At 44.8% G+C, this 15,901-nt stretch overlaps 1 protein-coding gene across 1 annotated transcript in view; it reads right to left on the bottom strand.

Moving 5' to 3' along the window:
• Positions 1-15,901, bottom strand: part of LOXHD1 (lipoxygenase homology domains 1) — a 283,207-nt gene that overhangs the window by 106,322 nt on the left and 160,984 nt on the right. The window contains exons 20-23 of the mRNA XM_030567584.1: positions 14,908-15,068; positions 9,362-9,668; positions 6,675-6,829; positions 749-882 (exon numbers count right to left, since the gene is read on the bottom strand). Of these exons, the coding sequence (XP_030423444.1) occupies positions 749-882; positions 6,675-6,829; positions 9,362-9,668; positions 14,908-15,068 (757 nt within the window). The remainder of the gene's footprint in view (positions 1-748; positions 883-6,674; positions 6,830-9,361; positions 9,669-14,907; positions 15,069-15,901) is intronic.

The raw sequence follows: 15,901 nt of genomic DNA, 5'->3' as shown, positions 1-15,901 counted from the left end.
ATCTTCAGAGCACTTCACAGACATGAACAGCAGTAATTAGCAAAGATGAGAGGCTCGTTAACAAAGAGTAACAGCACTCAAAGCTGATAAGCATAAATGTGTCTCCTTCCTTGTCTTTTGTTCCCTTTGTGTGGACTTATCGAGGCCTGGTAATTGATGCTTTCTGATAGGTACTGAGTGTCAAGCTGTCAGTCCCGCCTGGCTCATTTCATTTTGAGGCCCAGAAGCAGATAAATAACCTAAGGGTTAATGATTGTCTCACAGCAAAATACACTTCATATTTACAAACAACGGAATGAATCTTGAGGTCCTCACTCAGGTTCCAAACCAGCAAAGCACATATGAACATGCTTAACTTTTAACATGGGAGTAACCCCACTAAAGTCAATGGAACTATTCACATGCTTGAAGTTGAGCACACGCTTAAGCATTCCGATGGATCGGGGGCTCAAGTTTTATTCAGTCTGCTCCCTCTCAAGTTACTGGGAATTTGCCTGGGTCAGGACCTTTGGATTTAGCCCATTGGTTTATTACCCTCCTGCGAACACACACACACATCTGAGAGAGCCATCCCCACATCCAAAAGCACCATTATTTTAGCATTTTAAGAGGCTCATCCAGTCTGGATTCGTGACACATGTAACAAAATCACTATGTTCTTTGTATTTCTAAGGCTTTATATTTATCTGACTGGAAGTATGAATCCCGTGCGTCTGATCACATGAATGGAGTGCAGCAATCTGCTCACCTGGTGTTGTCCTTGAGATCAACAATTTCCACTCTGTCCAGGAACCAGGCTGGGTTGCCACTGGAGTTGTCATGACGAATCCGCAGTTTCTTCAGTACTCCCAGATCAATGGCTTTGATAGTGAATATATCTTCCTGCAAAAGCAGAAACAGAGGCAGACTGGTGTTTCACACCCAAGTTTACAGGGAGTCAGTGCCCTGGACAGGGTATTTTTTCCATTAAAAAAAAAAAGTGAAAACTCTCTCGTGCTTTCTCAGATATTAAAATCATATTATCAGCAGCTTTAATCTGTCTCTCCTAACTCTCAGTCTTTTCAGAGTCCTTATCTCTTGTTGGGATCCACTCTGCAATGAAGCATTTGAAACCAGATGTAAAGGCCCTTTAAGTCTTTAAGTCAGGGAGTTTTGCAAGGGAGTTCTCCAGGTGAAGGAGAAGCACCTACAGCATCTGTGGGGTAAGTGACTGTCTGCAGTGTTTGGGTTTGTGTGTGTGTTTGGGGGTTACTTGCTGTGTGCTGAGCTTGTGTTTGTCAGTCTGTTTGGTTTGTTTGTTTGAAGGACCGTGTGCTGTAGCTGGCAGTTGGAGGTGGAGCTACTAGGAAGGTTTGAAAGCTAGAAGCCTCTGGTAATTGGCTGAACCTTAACCAGTGGGCGGGGCATTCACTCAGGCCAGGGCTTTATAAAGCTGCGCACAAGCAACCAGGGAGCTTAGCGAACAGGAGCTGCTAACAGGGAGTTTTGCAAGGGAGTTTGGAAGGGGAGTAGGAAGGGAGGGGGGGTCCCTTGTCGGTCTCATTTGTGACCCTTCGGTCCCCTGAACCCATAACCTGAGCCACATCAAAAACCTTTCTGTTTACAGCAGAGAGGAGCGGACAGGGAACTGTAGACGGGAACTTGCGAGAGTTTGACAGAGGGAGGCTTACAATGGTGAGGAGGACCCGCAACACCTGTGCCAGCACTGCTTCTGTCTCCTCCACCTGCGCCTGTAGCCAGACAGAGCACCAAAGCATGGATGCTTTTACCCAGATTCTGGTGTGGGCTTGCAAAGACTGTAATTTGCAATTTCCACTTACTGATATCCAGGCTGGGGGTGGCATCCAATGTGAAAGGTGCCTACTGGTGGAATCTCTCAGGCAGCAGGTGGGAGAGCTACAGGAGGAGGTGGCCAGGCTGAGGAACATCTATGTCCATGAGCAATTCCTGGACAGTATCCATGTGGAGACAGCTGATGGTGCTGTCCCAGTTGACAGGACTACCGACACTCCAGTGGAGGAGGAGATGCCTCAGGGTGTGTCTGACACACCAGTGGAGGAGGAGGCTCAGGGTGGACACAGCCAGCTGGTTACTTCTAGCAGCAGGCAGTGCTCCACCGCTGCTGCGAACCCTCCTGCTGTGGTAAAAGATAACCATTATGCTCTTCTTGATACAGGAGAGAAGAAATCACCCCCAGCAGTTAAGGGGGTGAAGCCTCGTACCCCTAAGGCTGGGAGGTCTGCTGCCACCACTGATAAGAAACGTAGGGTAGTGGTGGTTGGAGACTCTCTGCTGAGGGGGACGGAGACACCCATCTGTCGCCCTGACCGTTCATCCCGGGAGGTATGCTGCCTGCCAGGGGCCCGTATCCGAGATGTTACAGAGGCTTTGTCGAGGATTATCCGGCCTTCTGACTACTATCCCATGCTACTCATCCATGTGGGCACAAATGATACTGCGAGGTGTGATGCTGAGCAGATCAAGAGTGACTACAGGGCTCTGGGAGTACGGGTTAAGGAGTTTGGAGCGCAGGTGGTATTCTCTTCGATTCTTCCTGTTGAAGGTAGGGGTCCGGGCAGAAACAGATGCATCGTGGAGGTGAATGCCTGGCTGCGAAGATGGTGTCGCCAGGAGGGCTTTGGCTTCCTCAACCACGGGATGCTATTTGAGGAAGGACTGCTAGGAACAGATGGCGTTCACCTTTCGAAGCGGGGAAAGGCCTTATTTGCGCACAGACTGGCTAACCTAGTAAGGAGGGCTTTAAACTAGGTTCGACGGGGACAGGTGAGCAAAGCCCACAGGTAAGTGGGGAACAAGACCTGGGAGATGGGTTGGAAACAGGAGGGAGCACGGGCTATAATAGCAGAGAGGAAGGAGGGTCAGGGCAAAGCTGGGAGGCAAGATCAAACCAGTATCTTAGATGCCTTTATACAAATGCAAGAAGTATGGGTAATAAGCAGGAAGAACTGGAAGTGCTAATAAATAAATACAACTATGACATTATTGGCATTACTGAAACTTGGTGGGATAATACACATGACTGGAATGTTGGTGTGGATGGGTATAGTTTGCTCAGGAAGGATAGACAGGGGAAAAAGGGAGGAGGTGTTGCCTTATATATTAAAAATGTACACACTTGGACTGAGGTGGAGATGGACGTAGGAGACGGAAGGGTGGAGAGTCTCTGGGTTAGGCTAAAAGGGGTAAAAAACACAGGTGATGTCGTGCTGGGAGTCTACTACAGGCCACCTAATCAGGTGGAAGAGGTGGATGAGGCTTTTTTCAAACAACTAACAAAATCATCCAAAGCCCAAGATTTGGTGGTGATGGGGGACTTCAACTATCCAGATATATGTTGGGAAAATAACACCGCGGGGCACAGACTATCCAATAAGTTCCTGGACTGCATTGCAGACAACTTTTTATTTCAGAAAGTTGAAAAAGCTACTAGGGGGGAAGCTGTTCTTGACTTGATTTTAACCAATAGGGAGGAACTTGTTGAGAATTTAAAAGTAGAAGGAAGCTTGGGCGAAAGTGATCATGAAATCATAGAATTTGCAATTCTAAGGAAGGGTAGAAAGGAGTACAGCAGAATAGAGACAATGGATTTCAGGAAGGCGGATTTTGGTAAGCTCAGAAAGCTGATAGGCAAGGTCCCATGGGAATTAAGACTGAGGGGAAAAACAACTGAGGAAAGTTGGCAGTTTTTCAAAGGGACGCTATTAAGGGCCCAAAAGCAAGTTATTCCGATGGTTAGGAAAGATAGAAAATGTGGCAAAAGACCACCTTGGCTTAACCTTGAGATCTTGCGTGACCTACAAAATAAAAAGGCGGCATATAAAAAATGGAAACTAGGTCAGATCACGAAGGATGAATATAGGCAAATAACACAGGAATGCAGAGGCAAGATTAGAAAAGCAAAGGCACAAAATGAACTCAAACTAGCTATGGGAATAAAGGGAAACAAGAAGACTTTTTATCAATACATTAGAAGCAAGAGGAAGACTAAGGACAGGGTAGGCCCACTGCTCAATGAGGAGGGGGTAACAGTAACGGGAGACTTGGAAATGGCAGAGATGCTTAATGACTTCTTTGTTTCGGTCTTCACTGAGAAGTCTGAAGGAATGTCTAGTATAGTGAATGCTTACGGGCAGAGGGTAGGTTTAGAAGAGAAAATAAGGAAAGAGCAAGTAAAAAATCACTTAGAAAAGTTAGATGCCTGCAAGTCACCAGGGCCTGATGAAATGCATCCTAGAATACTCAAGGAGTTAATAGAGGAGGTATCTGAGCCTCTAGCTATTATCTTTGGGAAATCATGGGAGACGGGGGAGATTCCAGAAGACTGGAAGGGGGCAAATATAGTGCCCATCTATAAAAAGGGAAATAAAAACAACCCGGGAAACTACAGACCAGTTAGTTTAACTTCTGTGCCAGGGAAGATAATGGAGCAGGTAATCAAAGAAATCATCTGCAAACACTTGGAAAGTGGTAAGGTGATAGGGAATAGCCAGCATGGATTTGTAAAGAACAAATCGTGTCAAACTAATCTGATAGCATTCTTTGATAGGATAACGAGCCTTGTGGATAAGGGAGAAGCGGTGGATGTGATATACCTAGACTTTAGTAAGGCATTTGATACAGTTTCGCATGATATTCTTATAGATAAGCTAGGAAAGTACAATTTAGATGGGTCTACTATAAGGTGGGTGCATAACTGGCTGGATAACCGTACTCAGAGAGTAGTTGTTAATGGCTCCCAATCCTGCTGGAAAGGTATAACAAGTGGGGTTCCGCAGGGGTCTGTTTTGGGACCGGTTCTGTTCAATATCTTCATCAACGATTTAGATGTTGGCATAGAAAGTACGCTTATTAAGTTTGCGGACGATACCAAACTGGGAGGTATTGCAACTGCTCTGGAGGACAGGGTCAAAATTCAAAATGATCTGGACAAATTGGAGAAATGGTCTGAGGTAAACAGGATGAAGTTCAATAAAGATAAATGCAAAGTGCTCCACTTAGGAAGAAACAATCAGTTTCACACATACAGAATGGGAAGAGACTGTCTAGGAAGGAGTAAGGCAGAAAGAGATCTAGGGGTCATAGTGGACCACAAGCTTAATATGAGTGAACAGTGTGATACTGTTGCAAAAAAAGCAAACATGATTCTGGGATGCATTAACAGGTGTGTTGTAAACAAGACACGAGAAGTCATTCTTCCGCTTTACTCTGCGCTGGTTAGGCCTCAACTGGAGTATTGTGTCCAGTTCTGGGCACCGCATTTCAAGAAAGATGTGGAGAAATTGGAGAGGGTCCAGAGAAGAGCAACAAGAATGATTAAAGGTCTTGAGAACATGACCTATGAAGGAAGGCTGAAGGAATTGGGTTTGTTTAGTTTGGAAAAGAGAAGACTGAGAGGGGACCTGATAGCAGTTTTCAGGTATCTAAAAGGGTGTCATCAGGAGGAGGGAGAAAACTTGTTCACCTTGGCCTCCAATGGTAGAACAAGAAGCAATGGGCTTAAACTGCAGCAAGGGAGATTTAGGTTGGACGTTAGGAAAAAGTTCCTAACTGTCAGGGTAGTTAAACACTGGAATAGATTGCCTAGGGAAGTTGTGGAATCTCCATCGCTGGAGATATTTAAGAGTAGGTTAGATAAATGTCTATCAGGGATGGTCTAGACGGTATTTGGTCCTGCCATGAGGGCAGGGGACTGGACTCGATGACCTCTCGAGGTCCCTTCCAGTCCTAGAGTCTATGAGTCTATGAGTCTAAGTCCATGGAAAGACTCCTGGGGACTTCAATATGCTTTGGTTGAAGCTACCGTCTCCCTTTGTCATTTGCAGTGTCCATAAAGTTTACCAATTAACAACAATAACAATATGACAATACAGCCTTTATTGTCATGCTATTTAGAAACCTTAGTGCAATTTGCTTGTTGATAGACTTTGGGCTTCCTCTGCTACCAAAAGCATAAGGTGTTACGTCTCTTTCTTAGAATTCCTCCGACTTAAATAATGTAGCTCAGATTATAATGTTATTAGATCTGAGCTAATAATTCACAATAAACAGATTATGTGGCAAATTTAGCCTCTTTGCTTGTTGCAAGTTGCCTGCAAGCAGCTTACCATTTTCTCTGTTTTTTCATTATTCAAAATTATTCTCTGAATAATTCCTACTAGTAACAGTTGCTCTGTTGATTGCAAACTGCACTGTTTTAATTATAACTGGACAGATAAATCACATGATATTGTTTTTGCTCCCTGACCAGATGAGTGTAACTTTTAGGATCAATTTTCCAATGCAAATATTCAGACATTCACAATTAATTCTGACATATATTATCTAATATCCATTTAAAATTTCCAGTTTCCAAACATTTCTGCCAGTAAATTACAAGCACCAGAACACTTGCAGGAATCCAACCACAAAAGAGGCACAAACCCAGGTGGAGCAAATTCAGTTTTTCATTCAAGTGAATATTCACTGAAATATATATTGAGTATTTCCCAGCTCTATTTGTTTAAGAGAGAAAACCAGATGTCCAAACTTTTAATTCAAAGAAGAGCTTGAGGTTTACTGAGAAGATGTAGCAAATGAAGGACCAGCAGCTTGTGTTCAAGGACAGAGGATCATACCTGCCTTTCTCTTGCTTGAGTGACTATTTAATGCTTTACCTGGCCCTTCTCAAACTTGTTCAGGTGGTTGGACCTTTTCAGCTGGCGTTCACCAGTGTCTCCTCCTCCTTCGCCATAAATGCTCAGAAAGACATTAGCATCAGTCCCAGCACCCCACACATTCCCAGTGATGACATGGACCTCATAGGTGTTCTCTGTAAGTGAAGTTGCACAGAAGAGATGACATAGGAACATAAGAACTGTCATGCTGGATCAGACCAGTGGTCCATTATAACAACATGCTGGCCTATAAGCACAGGCATGGCCAGCCCTATTAAGATGAGGGTTGTTCTGAGTTGTGGTCCAGACAGGGCACACGATGGAGCGGGATCAGGTGACTGTCATGTGACTGCTTGCCAGACACTATATAAAGGAATGCTTCTGGATCATTCTAGAGGAGGTAAGAGTTGAGGTAAGTCCCTCCCTCCATGGGAGCTGTCAGCAGGCCAGGAGAGCAAGGAAGAATGGTGTGTCCTCTGCCCTCTTCGCTTGGCTGGGACCAAGTGTTCTGAGTTGTTTACTCGTTTCCAATCCTTTTGTGATAATAAAGCCAGCTCTGAGGAAAGGGTCTTGAACTGAACTCTTACTTGGGCTTTATTTTAACCTTCCCTAGCCAGGTTATTTGCTCACCAACTTATGTGACGCCGACAGACTCCAGTTGTCGGTGGGCAGGATTGAACCTGGGACTCCTGCAGCTAAATGCATGAGCCTCTACTGCAGGGGTAGGAAACCTATGGCACATGTGCTGAAGGCGGCATGCGAGTTGATTTTCAGTGGCACTCACACTGCCCAGGTCCTGGCCACCAGTCTCGGGGGCTCTGCATTTTAATTTAATTTTAGATGAAGCTTCTTAAACATTTTAAAAACCTTATTTACTTTACATACAACAATAGTTTAGTTATATATTATAGACTTATAGAAAGAGACCTTAAAAATGTTAAAATGTATTACTGGCACATGAAACCTTAAATTAGAGTGAATAAATGAAGATTCAGCACACCACTTCTGAAAGGTTGCCAACCCCTGCTCTACTCCATGAACTACAAGCCATATGGCTGGTAGCTAAGGCTGTAGCAGACTCATTAATCTTTCTCTCAAAGTGGTCTCAGTGCCACTATATGGGACAGAGCACCACATCCAGCAGGTGTGTGGGTTACACATACACTCATCTAGTCTAATATTCAGTCTCCAACAGTAGTCAACGCTAGATGCTTCAGAGGAAGCTTTAAGAAACCCCGACTGGGCCACTGTGGAATAACCAAGCCATTTAGGACGTTTCTTCCAAACCCCGATGTTTGCTTCTGCTGTGAAGCATGAGGATTTAGATTTTATTTTTTACCCTATCTATTGTAATGTCGTACATTCTTGTTTGCCATATAAATGCTGAAACTGGGATTTTAAATCTCCTAAACCCTTAGCCTCAATGATATATTGTAGCAGTAAGCTCCACAGGCTAATTACATGCTTACTTCTGGGGGAACTCTGTGCCATTGTGCACAAACAGAATTCATTCAGATTTTTTTTCTCTGCAGAATATAGAGTCTGCTGGAGAGGCGCTGCAATTATACATTTCTCCAGCCAGGGGCTGCTGTGGCACCAGAAGAGAGGGCAGCCAGAGAGCGGAGAGGTTGGGGAAGAGGCTGTGTTCCTCACAGTAGATCCAGGTGAGGAGGCACGGGATGGACAGAGTGGGGCACTCAGGGCTACAGGAGGGTAACAGACTGGAATTCAGAAGGGCTAGTGGGAGGAACAGACAGGAGCTAGTGGGGTGACAGCATTGAACCATGAACTGAATGGGAGGGGGGCTGCAGGACCGCATGAGTTTGGGGGAGAGGGGCTGCAGGGTCACATGGATGCAGGAGGAGGACTGCAGGGCCACATGGGGACTAGGGGCAGGAGTGTGAAGGGATACATGGGGATAGGGGCAGATTTGACCGACTGAATGGGAGTGGGTAGGGGTCAGCCAGGGTGTGCATGGGGAGGCTCCCCAGCTCCCTAACAATCCCTCCCGCACACAAAAAAATCCTGTTCCATACTTCTCCCATCCACACCCACCCTCTCCCTCAGCTCTTTCATTACCCCTGACTCTCCCAAGGCTTTGCACTACTTCTGAGGGATGCAGGAAATACATTTCTGTATTGTGGTTTAAATGAATTGCTCAAAGTTCTGTATGAATATGCCTAGTAAGGAATCTATTTGTCAAACAAACATTTCCTGAATCTTTTTTGTTGTTGCCTGTATTGTTACAGACATACTTGCTGAGAGGTATTTTGAAAGAAATTACTAAAATAATTGAAACTGGTGTGATTATATTGTGTTAGTTTGACAAATAAAATATGCAGAATTTTAAACTATTGTGTGTAGAATTTTTTAATTTTTCGGTGCAGAATTTTTAATTTTTGGCACAGAATTCCCCTAGAAGTACATGCTGTGTGAAAAGTATTTGTTTTTCTCGTTGTTAAATTTGCTCTTTTTCCATTTCACTGGGGGTGGGGATGGTGTAGCAGCCTGGCAGAAGCACAGTCTTTGAACTATCCTGAGTGCACAAGGGAGTGGAGGTGAGGGGGTATATACGACTTTATGGCATTTCCAGACTTTTGAGTGTTAACTGTGTACTGCTCTCTTAATGTAATGTTTATTATTGATTATGAGACACTTAGGGACACATATTTACTACTGAAGTTTACCCTCAAGTCCAGATCCATCCTCGGGTATCAGTTCCACAACCAGCTCCTTATCCCCTTCATCTGTAGCCAACCAGCGGTGAGCCAAGAACTTACAGACTTCCATCACTTCTTCTGGCTGGGAGTCCTCCTCCTCTTCCTCACTGGATTTCTTCTTCTTCTTCTTCTTCTTTTTCTTCTTATCTGTCTCCTTCACCTTCATTACCATCCATTTAAGTGTGACACTTTCCAGGAACCAGCCATCCCCAATGCCCTTCCCATCATGGCCAATTCGGAGCTTGTAGATCTTGCCAACATCTGCAGCCTCTACCTGCCACCAAAGACAAGTTTAAGGCCTGAGAGAACATGAAATGTCTTCTCTTCATAAATAACCAATGATAGTGCTTAAAACTCCACAGGGACCATTATAACCAAATCTATTACCTCACTATTACCTTGACTGTGAGATGTGACAGGTCATTCCCTGCCCCACTCCCCAGTTTCAGCTGGATTGAGGGTTCTTTTTCACTTCCTGTTCTAAATTACTGTGTAGTGCACTTCCATCAAATATCATCTAAACTGACTGAGTGACTTGCACGAGGTCATACAGAACACCTGTGGCAGAGACACTCAAACTAAGATCTACTGGGTACCAATCCTGCCTCTCCTGCTCTCACCAACACTGTCGCTGTGCCTTTGTTAAATTATTGGGCTGACTATTGTATTCATCTCTATCAGTCTGCAAGCTTCTTGAGGTGTGGACCTTGCACCATTTTGGGTTTTTTTGGTTGGTGGTGGGGAGGGTTAGGTGATCGGTAAAATGCTGTATATACATATGGTGCTCCTTAAATAAATGTTAGCGATGCAGTATGGTAAACCAAAGTGGAAGACTGTTCTGGCGGTGACAACACTAACCTAGCACTCAAGAGACTTGGTTAAATTCCTACCTCTACCACAAATTTCCTGTGTGACCTTGGGCAAGTAATTTAATCTATTTTGTGCCTCAGTTCCCCATAACAGTTCCCTGCGATGGTAAACTCCATGAAGATTATACCATCCTGATACTACAGTGATGGAGGCTATACAAGAAGGAGGAGGTCTCTCTAGTCAGTAAAGCAGATATGAAGAATGGGCACTTCATTGTTATAGACTATTTGCCCAGATTATTTAGTAACTTGCCCCACTAGAACAGAGTTTCTCAGCCTGTGAGTTGTGACCCACAATTCGGTCACCGGAATGTGTCAAAGCCTTGCAGGGCTGGCTGGGCTCAGCTTCCGCTCCAGATGTTGCGACCTAGTGCACAAGGTCACCGCACTGCTCAGGTTTTGCACAGTCACCCTTTGTCATGAAGATGGGGGGCCGACCAAGACAAATTTGAGCGAATGGGATTGCGATCTCCTATGCCAGGTTGTAATTCCGCTCTCACAGATTTGGGCTGGCTGGCCCCTGTCAGGAAGAGGGGGCCAAATCTGAACAGATCTGCAACTGCAGAGGTTGTAACATCCAGCGTGGGAAGCCGAATCCAGTGAGCTTCACGGACAGGGGCTTGGAGGTAGTGGTTGGTGTCTGTTTGTGTTGGATGCAGCAGGTCACTCTGGGATATGCCAGTGGGCAGGGATTTTGAGGATCCTTGCTGCTCCCCCTGAGCTGCCCCTTCTTCCCACAAGCATGGGGAAGAGCAACTTGCTGCTTTGGGTCACAAACAACACATTCTCCAGTAAGTATTGGTCCCTCGATATATATCCCCCAACACCCTCTGTCATACCACCCATCCTGGCCCAGAGATATTTTCCCACTGCATTCCTGGCTCCTTCTGCCCCAAACCACCCCATTTTACCCCCACAACCCTAAATCCTCACACCCCGTCTACCCCCGGGGGGGGTGTTTTTTGAGGGTGTTTTGGCTCTCTGTTCCTCCCCTGGCCACCTCTGCCTCCACAGCCTTCCCTCAGCCCCCATCTCCTTCCTTACTACATTGCCAGGACCTCAATCTTCCCATTTCACCTCCAGGCCCACAAATTCCCTCACCCACACACACACATTCACCTTCTGTCCCCCATGGGCCATATGGGGGAGCTGTATTGGGGGGGGTCTCGGTTGCCAATCCTCCCCCCAGTGGCCCGCAGAGTTCACATCTGGTTGATTATATCTCAAAATCTTAGCTCCAAGGTCTGCCATCCCTGGATGGACCTCTGCAGGGAGGTGGGAGCCCATCGGATCTTGGGTGTCTTGGGGATCTCTGGGTTACGACAGGCCATCAAGGCTTATAAATGGGTCGTGAGCCCAAAAAGTTTGAGAACCACTGCATTAGAAAGTGTTTCTCAGCATGGTGGCCCCATAACCAATGATACTTTCAGTTATGGTGGGTTTTTGTGTTGATATGTAGTTTATACGCTATGTACCCTGTGACTATTTTCTTTTTCAGGCTTTAATTTGTCATTTTAGTATAGAAGACTTCAGCCTAGAAGCATTTTTATCAGATTAAAACAACAATCAGTTGCAAAAGAGATGTTTATCAGGAAACTGAAATCGATCCACCTATCCCAGCACAGAGAAAAGTGTCTCTCTTTTCCCAGCTCATGTGCATCCAGCATTCCCTGTCTGTAGTTGATAGCATTGTCTCAACATGTAGCTCATACAATCTTATTCCTTCCCATATCTTCCTGTAAATATTAATATTGAGAAAGATAGAGATCCTTAATCTCCTAATGCTTCAAACTTCTACCTTCTGTACTTGGAAAACTGCAGAAAATGGGTAACACATTAAACTTAAGGCTTCCAAATTGTGTAAGTGTTTAATAGGAAACAATCATGGCTATGTAAATAGAGTGATCTACATAGAAGATTTATACAAATCTGTAAGATTTAATATGTCAGGGGAAGCTCTTTTACTTTAGAAACAGATGAATGTACAGCTGGTATTTGAAATGTTATAACAAATTATATATGCAGTGTTGTTGTAGCTGTGTTGGTCCCAGGATATTAGAGACAAGGTGGGTGAGGTAATATCTTTTATAGGACCAACTTCTGCTGCTGAGAGACAAGCTTTTGAGCTTACACAGAGTTCTTCTTTAGGTCTGGGGAACGAACTCAGAATGTTACAGACAGAATGTTTCGTTTAAGTAGTTAACCCGTGAAATATGTTAACCTGAAGAACTCTGTATAGCTCAAAAGCCTGTCTCTTTCACCAGCAGAAGTTGGTCTTATAAAAGATATTAGCTCATCGCCCTTGTCTCTATAACAAACAATAAGTACACCTCTACCCCAATATAATGTGACCCGATATAACACGAATTCGGATATAACGCAGTAAAGCAGTGCTGGGGGTGGGGGCTGCGCACTCCAGTGGATCAAAGCAAGTTTGATATAATGTGGTTTCACTTATAACACAGTAAGATTTTTTGGCTCCCAAGGACAGCGTTATATCAGGGTAGAGGTGCATTTATAAAGTGCTGGTCATTCAAGGACCTCCAAACACTCAAAGAAGTTGTCCCTGTTTTGCAGATGAAGAAACAGAGGCCGAGAGAGGTTAACAGAGCCATGCAAACGCACAAAGCAAGGCAGTGGCAGACCCCAGAAAGGAATGCGTATCTGTATCTTACGGGGGCAGTGTGACGTAGTGGATAGAGCACTGGCCTCAGCCCCAGGACACCTGGGTTTTATTTCCAGCTCTGCCGCCGGGTGACCTAAGGAAATCACTTTAACATCTCTGTGCCAGCATCTCCCCATCTGTACCATGGGGATAATGACACCAACGTTTATAAAGGGCTCTGAGGTCTACTGAGGAAAAGTACTAGGCATAATGGGACAATGGTAAAGAATCACTGAACAAGTCAGTTTCTCAACACTTAACAGGGAACTTTATTAGAACAAAGCAAACATTTTATCCCTCCCTCTGCTTCATGATAGGACTTGTGCCTAGACCCTTCCCCACTTACCCCTCCCTTCTGCCCGGCTTCCTTCATTAGATTTAAAGAGACAGCACACACATCGGCCTATTCCTGATTGATCTCCTTGCACGATCCAGTGGACCATGCTGCCTCCCTCTTACGAGAGGCGTAAAGAAGTCATTAATTATCCATCTCACTCAAGCCAGACCCAGGACTTCCTAAGTATTCTTATTTACTTCCTTTAAAAAGTGTTAGCCCTCCAGTGCATGGCCTGTTTCAGGACTGCACTGAATTGCTGCCTCACGCTCAGAATAGCACAGGGGCTGCTACTGAGTTGCTCTCACTTTCTGTGGACGGTGCCCACTGTGTCAGGATCCCCTTTGGCCAGACAGGGCACTGCAGAGAGTCTGCTCGGACCAATGAGGTGGTCAGTCCGCCCTTCTTGTCTGAATCTCTATCAACCTATTCTAGAGGCAAGGACATTAATTTTGTCCCACTGGAGCGTACCTGCCCCCTTCCCCTCATGTTTGGCAAAGGTTACCTGGTCCTTGTCCTCAAGAGGCCTGGAACCCCCTTTGGTTCTTAAATCTCTGTTAAGAGGTAGGTAGGGGAACTCAGGCCACTCACTCCACTGGATTCCAGTTCAGGGCCCTGAACCCTGGAAGGCAGAATCAGTTCTCAACAATTCCCATGTTGAGCTCCTTCCTTCCTCCCTCTCTTGGTTCTGTAGGCTTCTGCAGCCTGTGCCTCTGATCTGCCCTTCTTTGGGTTGTTGTCACCCAAGGGAGGCTTCTCACCAGCTTGCTGGCAGGACCTTCTTTTGCTAACCACCTTGCTCCTCTGGCAGCTGCCCCACTCCTCAAATCTTTTATTCTCCCAGGTGTTATGAGGCAGCCAATCAGCATTGGCCAGCACTTCCTGCATTAACTCTTTGGTTGCCAGGCCCAGGTTGACTGAGACTCAGTGGTTAGGGCACTTGCCTAGTACTCAGATGGCCCAGGTTCAATTCTCTTCTCCACTAGACTTACCGTGTGGCCTTAGCAAGTCACTTAGTCTCTTTGGGCCTTAGTTCTCCATCTGCAAATAGAGATAATAGCACTGCCCTTCCAAATCCTGGGTGGGAGGGGGTCAGGGAAAAATACAGTACAGATGTCATAAGGTGCTCAAATACTATAGGTAGGAGGGTACTGTTAGCACCTTCAACAGATAAAGTACAGAAAAGCATGAGATGCACCCCTTCCTACAGAACAAAGAGTAGTAATTCCAGTAGCAAGGATTGGCAAGGTTGAGCCAATAACGTGTATCTCTGTCATAAGTGCCATGTGTGATTAATGGCACATTCTAAAGTAAGCATGACAATATGTCATGCATGCTTTTTCGACTAAATACAAAAGCTTAATTAAAACATAAGGGATAATGCCACTAGATAAAGGCCAAGACATAGGTTTACAAATGTTTTGCAAAGCTAAAATGAATATTTCTTTTCTTCTACAGTGCCTGCATCCTAAATACTAGTGCATGGAAACCTGGAAGGGAGACTAATCTGTTTTCATGAATTGCAAAAGCCAATTGAGTAGGAATGTTGAAAAGTGAATGTGTGTTGCCATTTTGTTAAAAGTACATTATTTTGGTTCTCATTTCTTTCCCTTCAGATAAACAGTAAAGGCTGCCTTGATCGTACCTTAAAAATATCGGTTGCTCCCCTCTCAAAGTTGTTTGACCTGCTTTTCAAGGTGATCAACTCACTTTTGCCAGTCTCGCCATAAAGCTGCATGAAGACATTTGCATTGGTACCTGCTGCCCGCACGTCCCCCGTAACTATTGACACCTCATAATTTACCACTATTCCAAAAGAAAAAATAAATTTAATGGAGGAGTTAATACACAAAGTTCCTTAGTTTAATTCCGGGGTGAGTTTGCTAGTGGTGAAATGCATAGAATTGCTTTGAGATGAAAATTAATTATCTATAATACACATAGGCTATTTTTATCATATATATAAAAAATTTATGGCTCCACAGCCAATGCCTATCTCAATAGGCAATAGCCAGTGTCTATCTATCTCAATAGGCTAGGGTATCTCCCAGAAATGTCTCTGACACATTTTGCTTTGGTAAAAGCACCTGAAAAATGTGTCTAATAATATAGCTTTAAAAATCTACTCCAAACATTAGCTAAACATTATTATTTTTCTAATGTTTTAATTTTACAAGTAGCCAAAAGAGATCAGTCTGAACGATCTAGTGGATACAATATGGGCATGTCTACACTGCAGCTGGGCGCATGCCTCCCCAGGTAAAAAAATTCACTCTAGCTCTGTAGCAGTGTGGATGTTGTATCCTGTGCAGTGGCTTGGATCAGCTTCCCGAGCTCAGACCTATCAGGTCAGGCAACCTTGGACTCAGGCTCCCACTCCTCAACATCCACACTGCTATTTTTAGCCCACTAGTTCAAATGGAGCTAGTGCAAGTCAGTCTATCCAGGCTTGGAGGCTTGTTCCCAGCTGCAACATAGACATACCCCCAACGTCTACCACCCATATAGACTCTTGGCAAGTCATTCAGAAATGCTGTTGCTGTTACCCCATCTGGACAATGGACCTATATACATTTCCCTGAAGGGAAATACTTTGGTTGAGAATGCAAGAGGAGTCAGATCCTGAATTTCCTTTCACT

The sequence above is a fragment of the Gopherus evgoodei genome, chromosome 6, assembly GCF_007399415.2.
Source record: "Gopherus evgoodei ecotype Sinaloan lineage chromosome 6, rGopEvg1_v1.p, whole genome shotgun sequence".
NCBI classification, from domain to species: Eukaryota; Metazoa; Chordata; order Testudines; family Testudinidae; genus Gopherus; species Gopherus evgoodei.
Note: the sequence above shows the minus strand (reverse complement) of the source record. Positions and strands in the feature narration are given on the sequence as shown.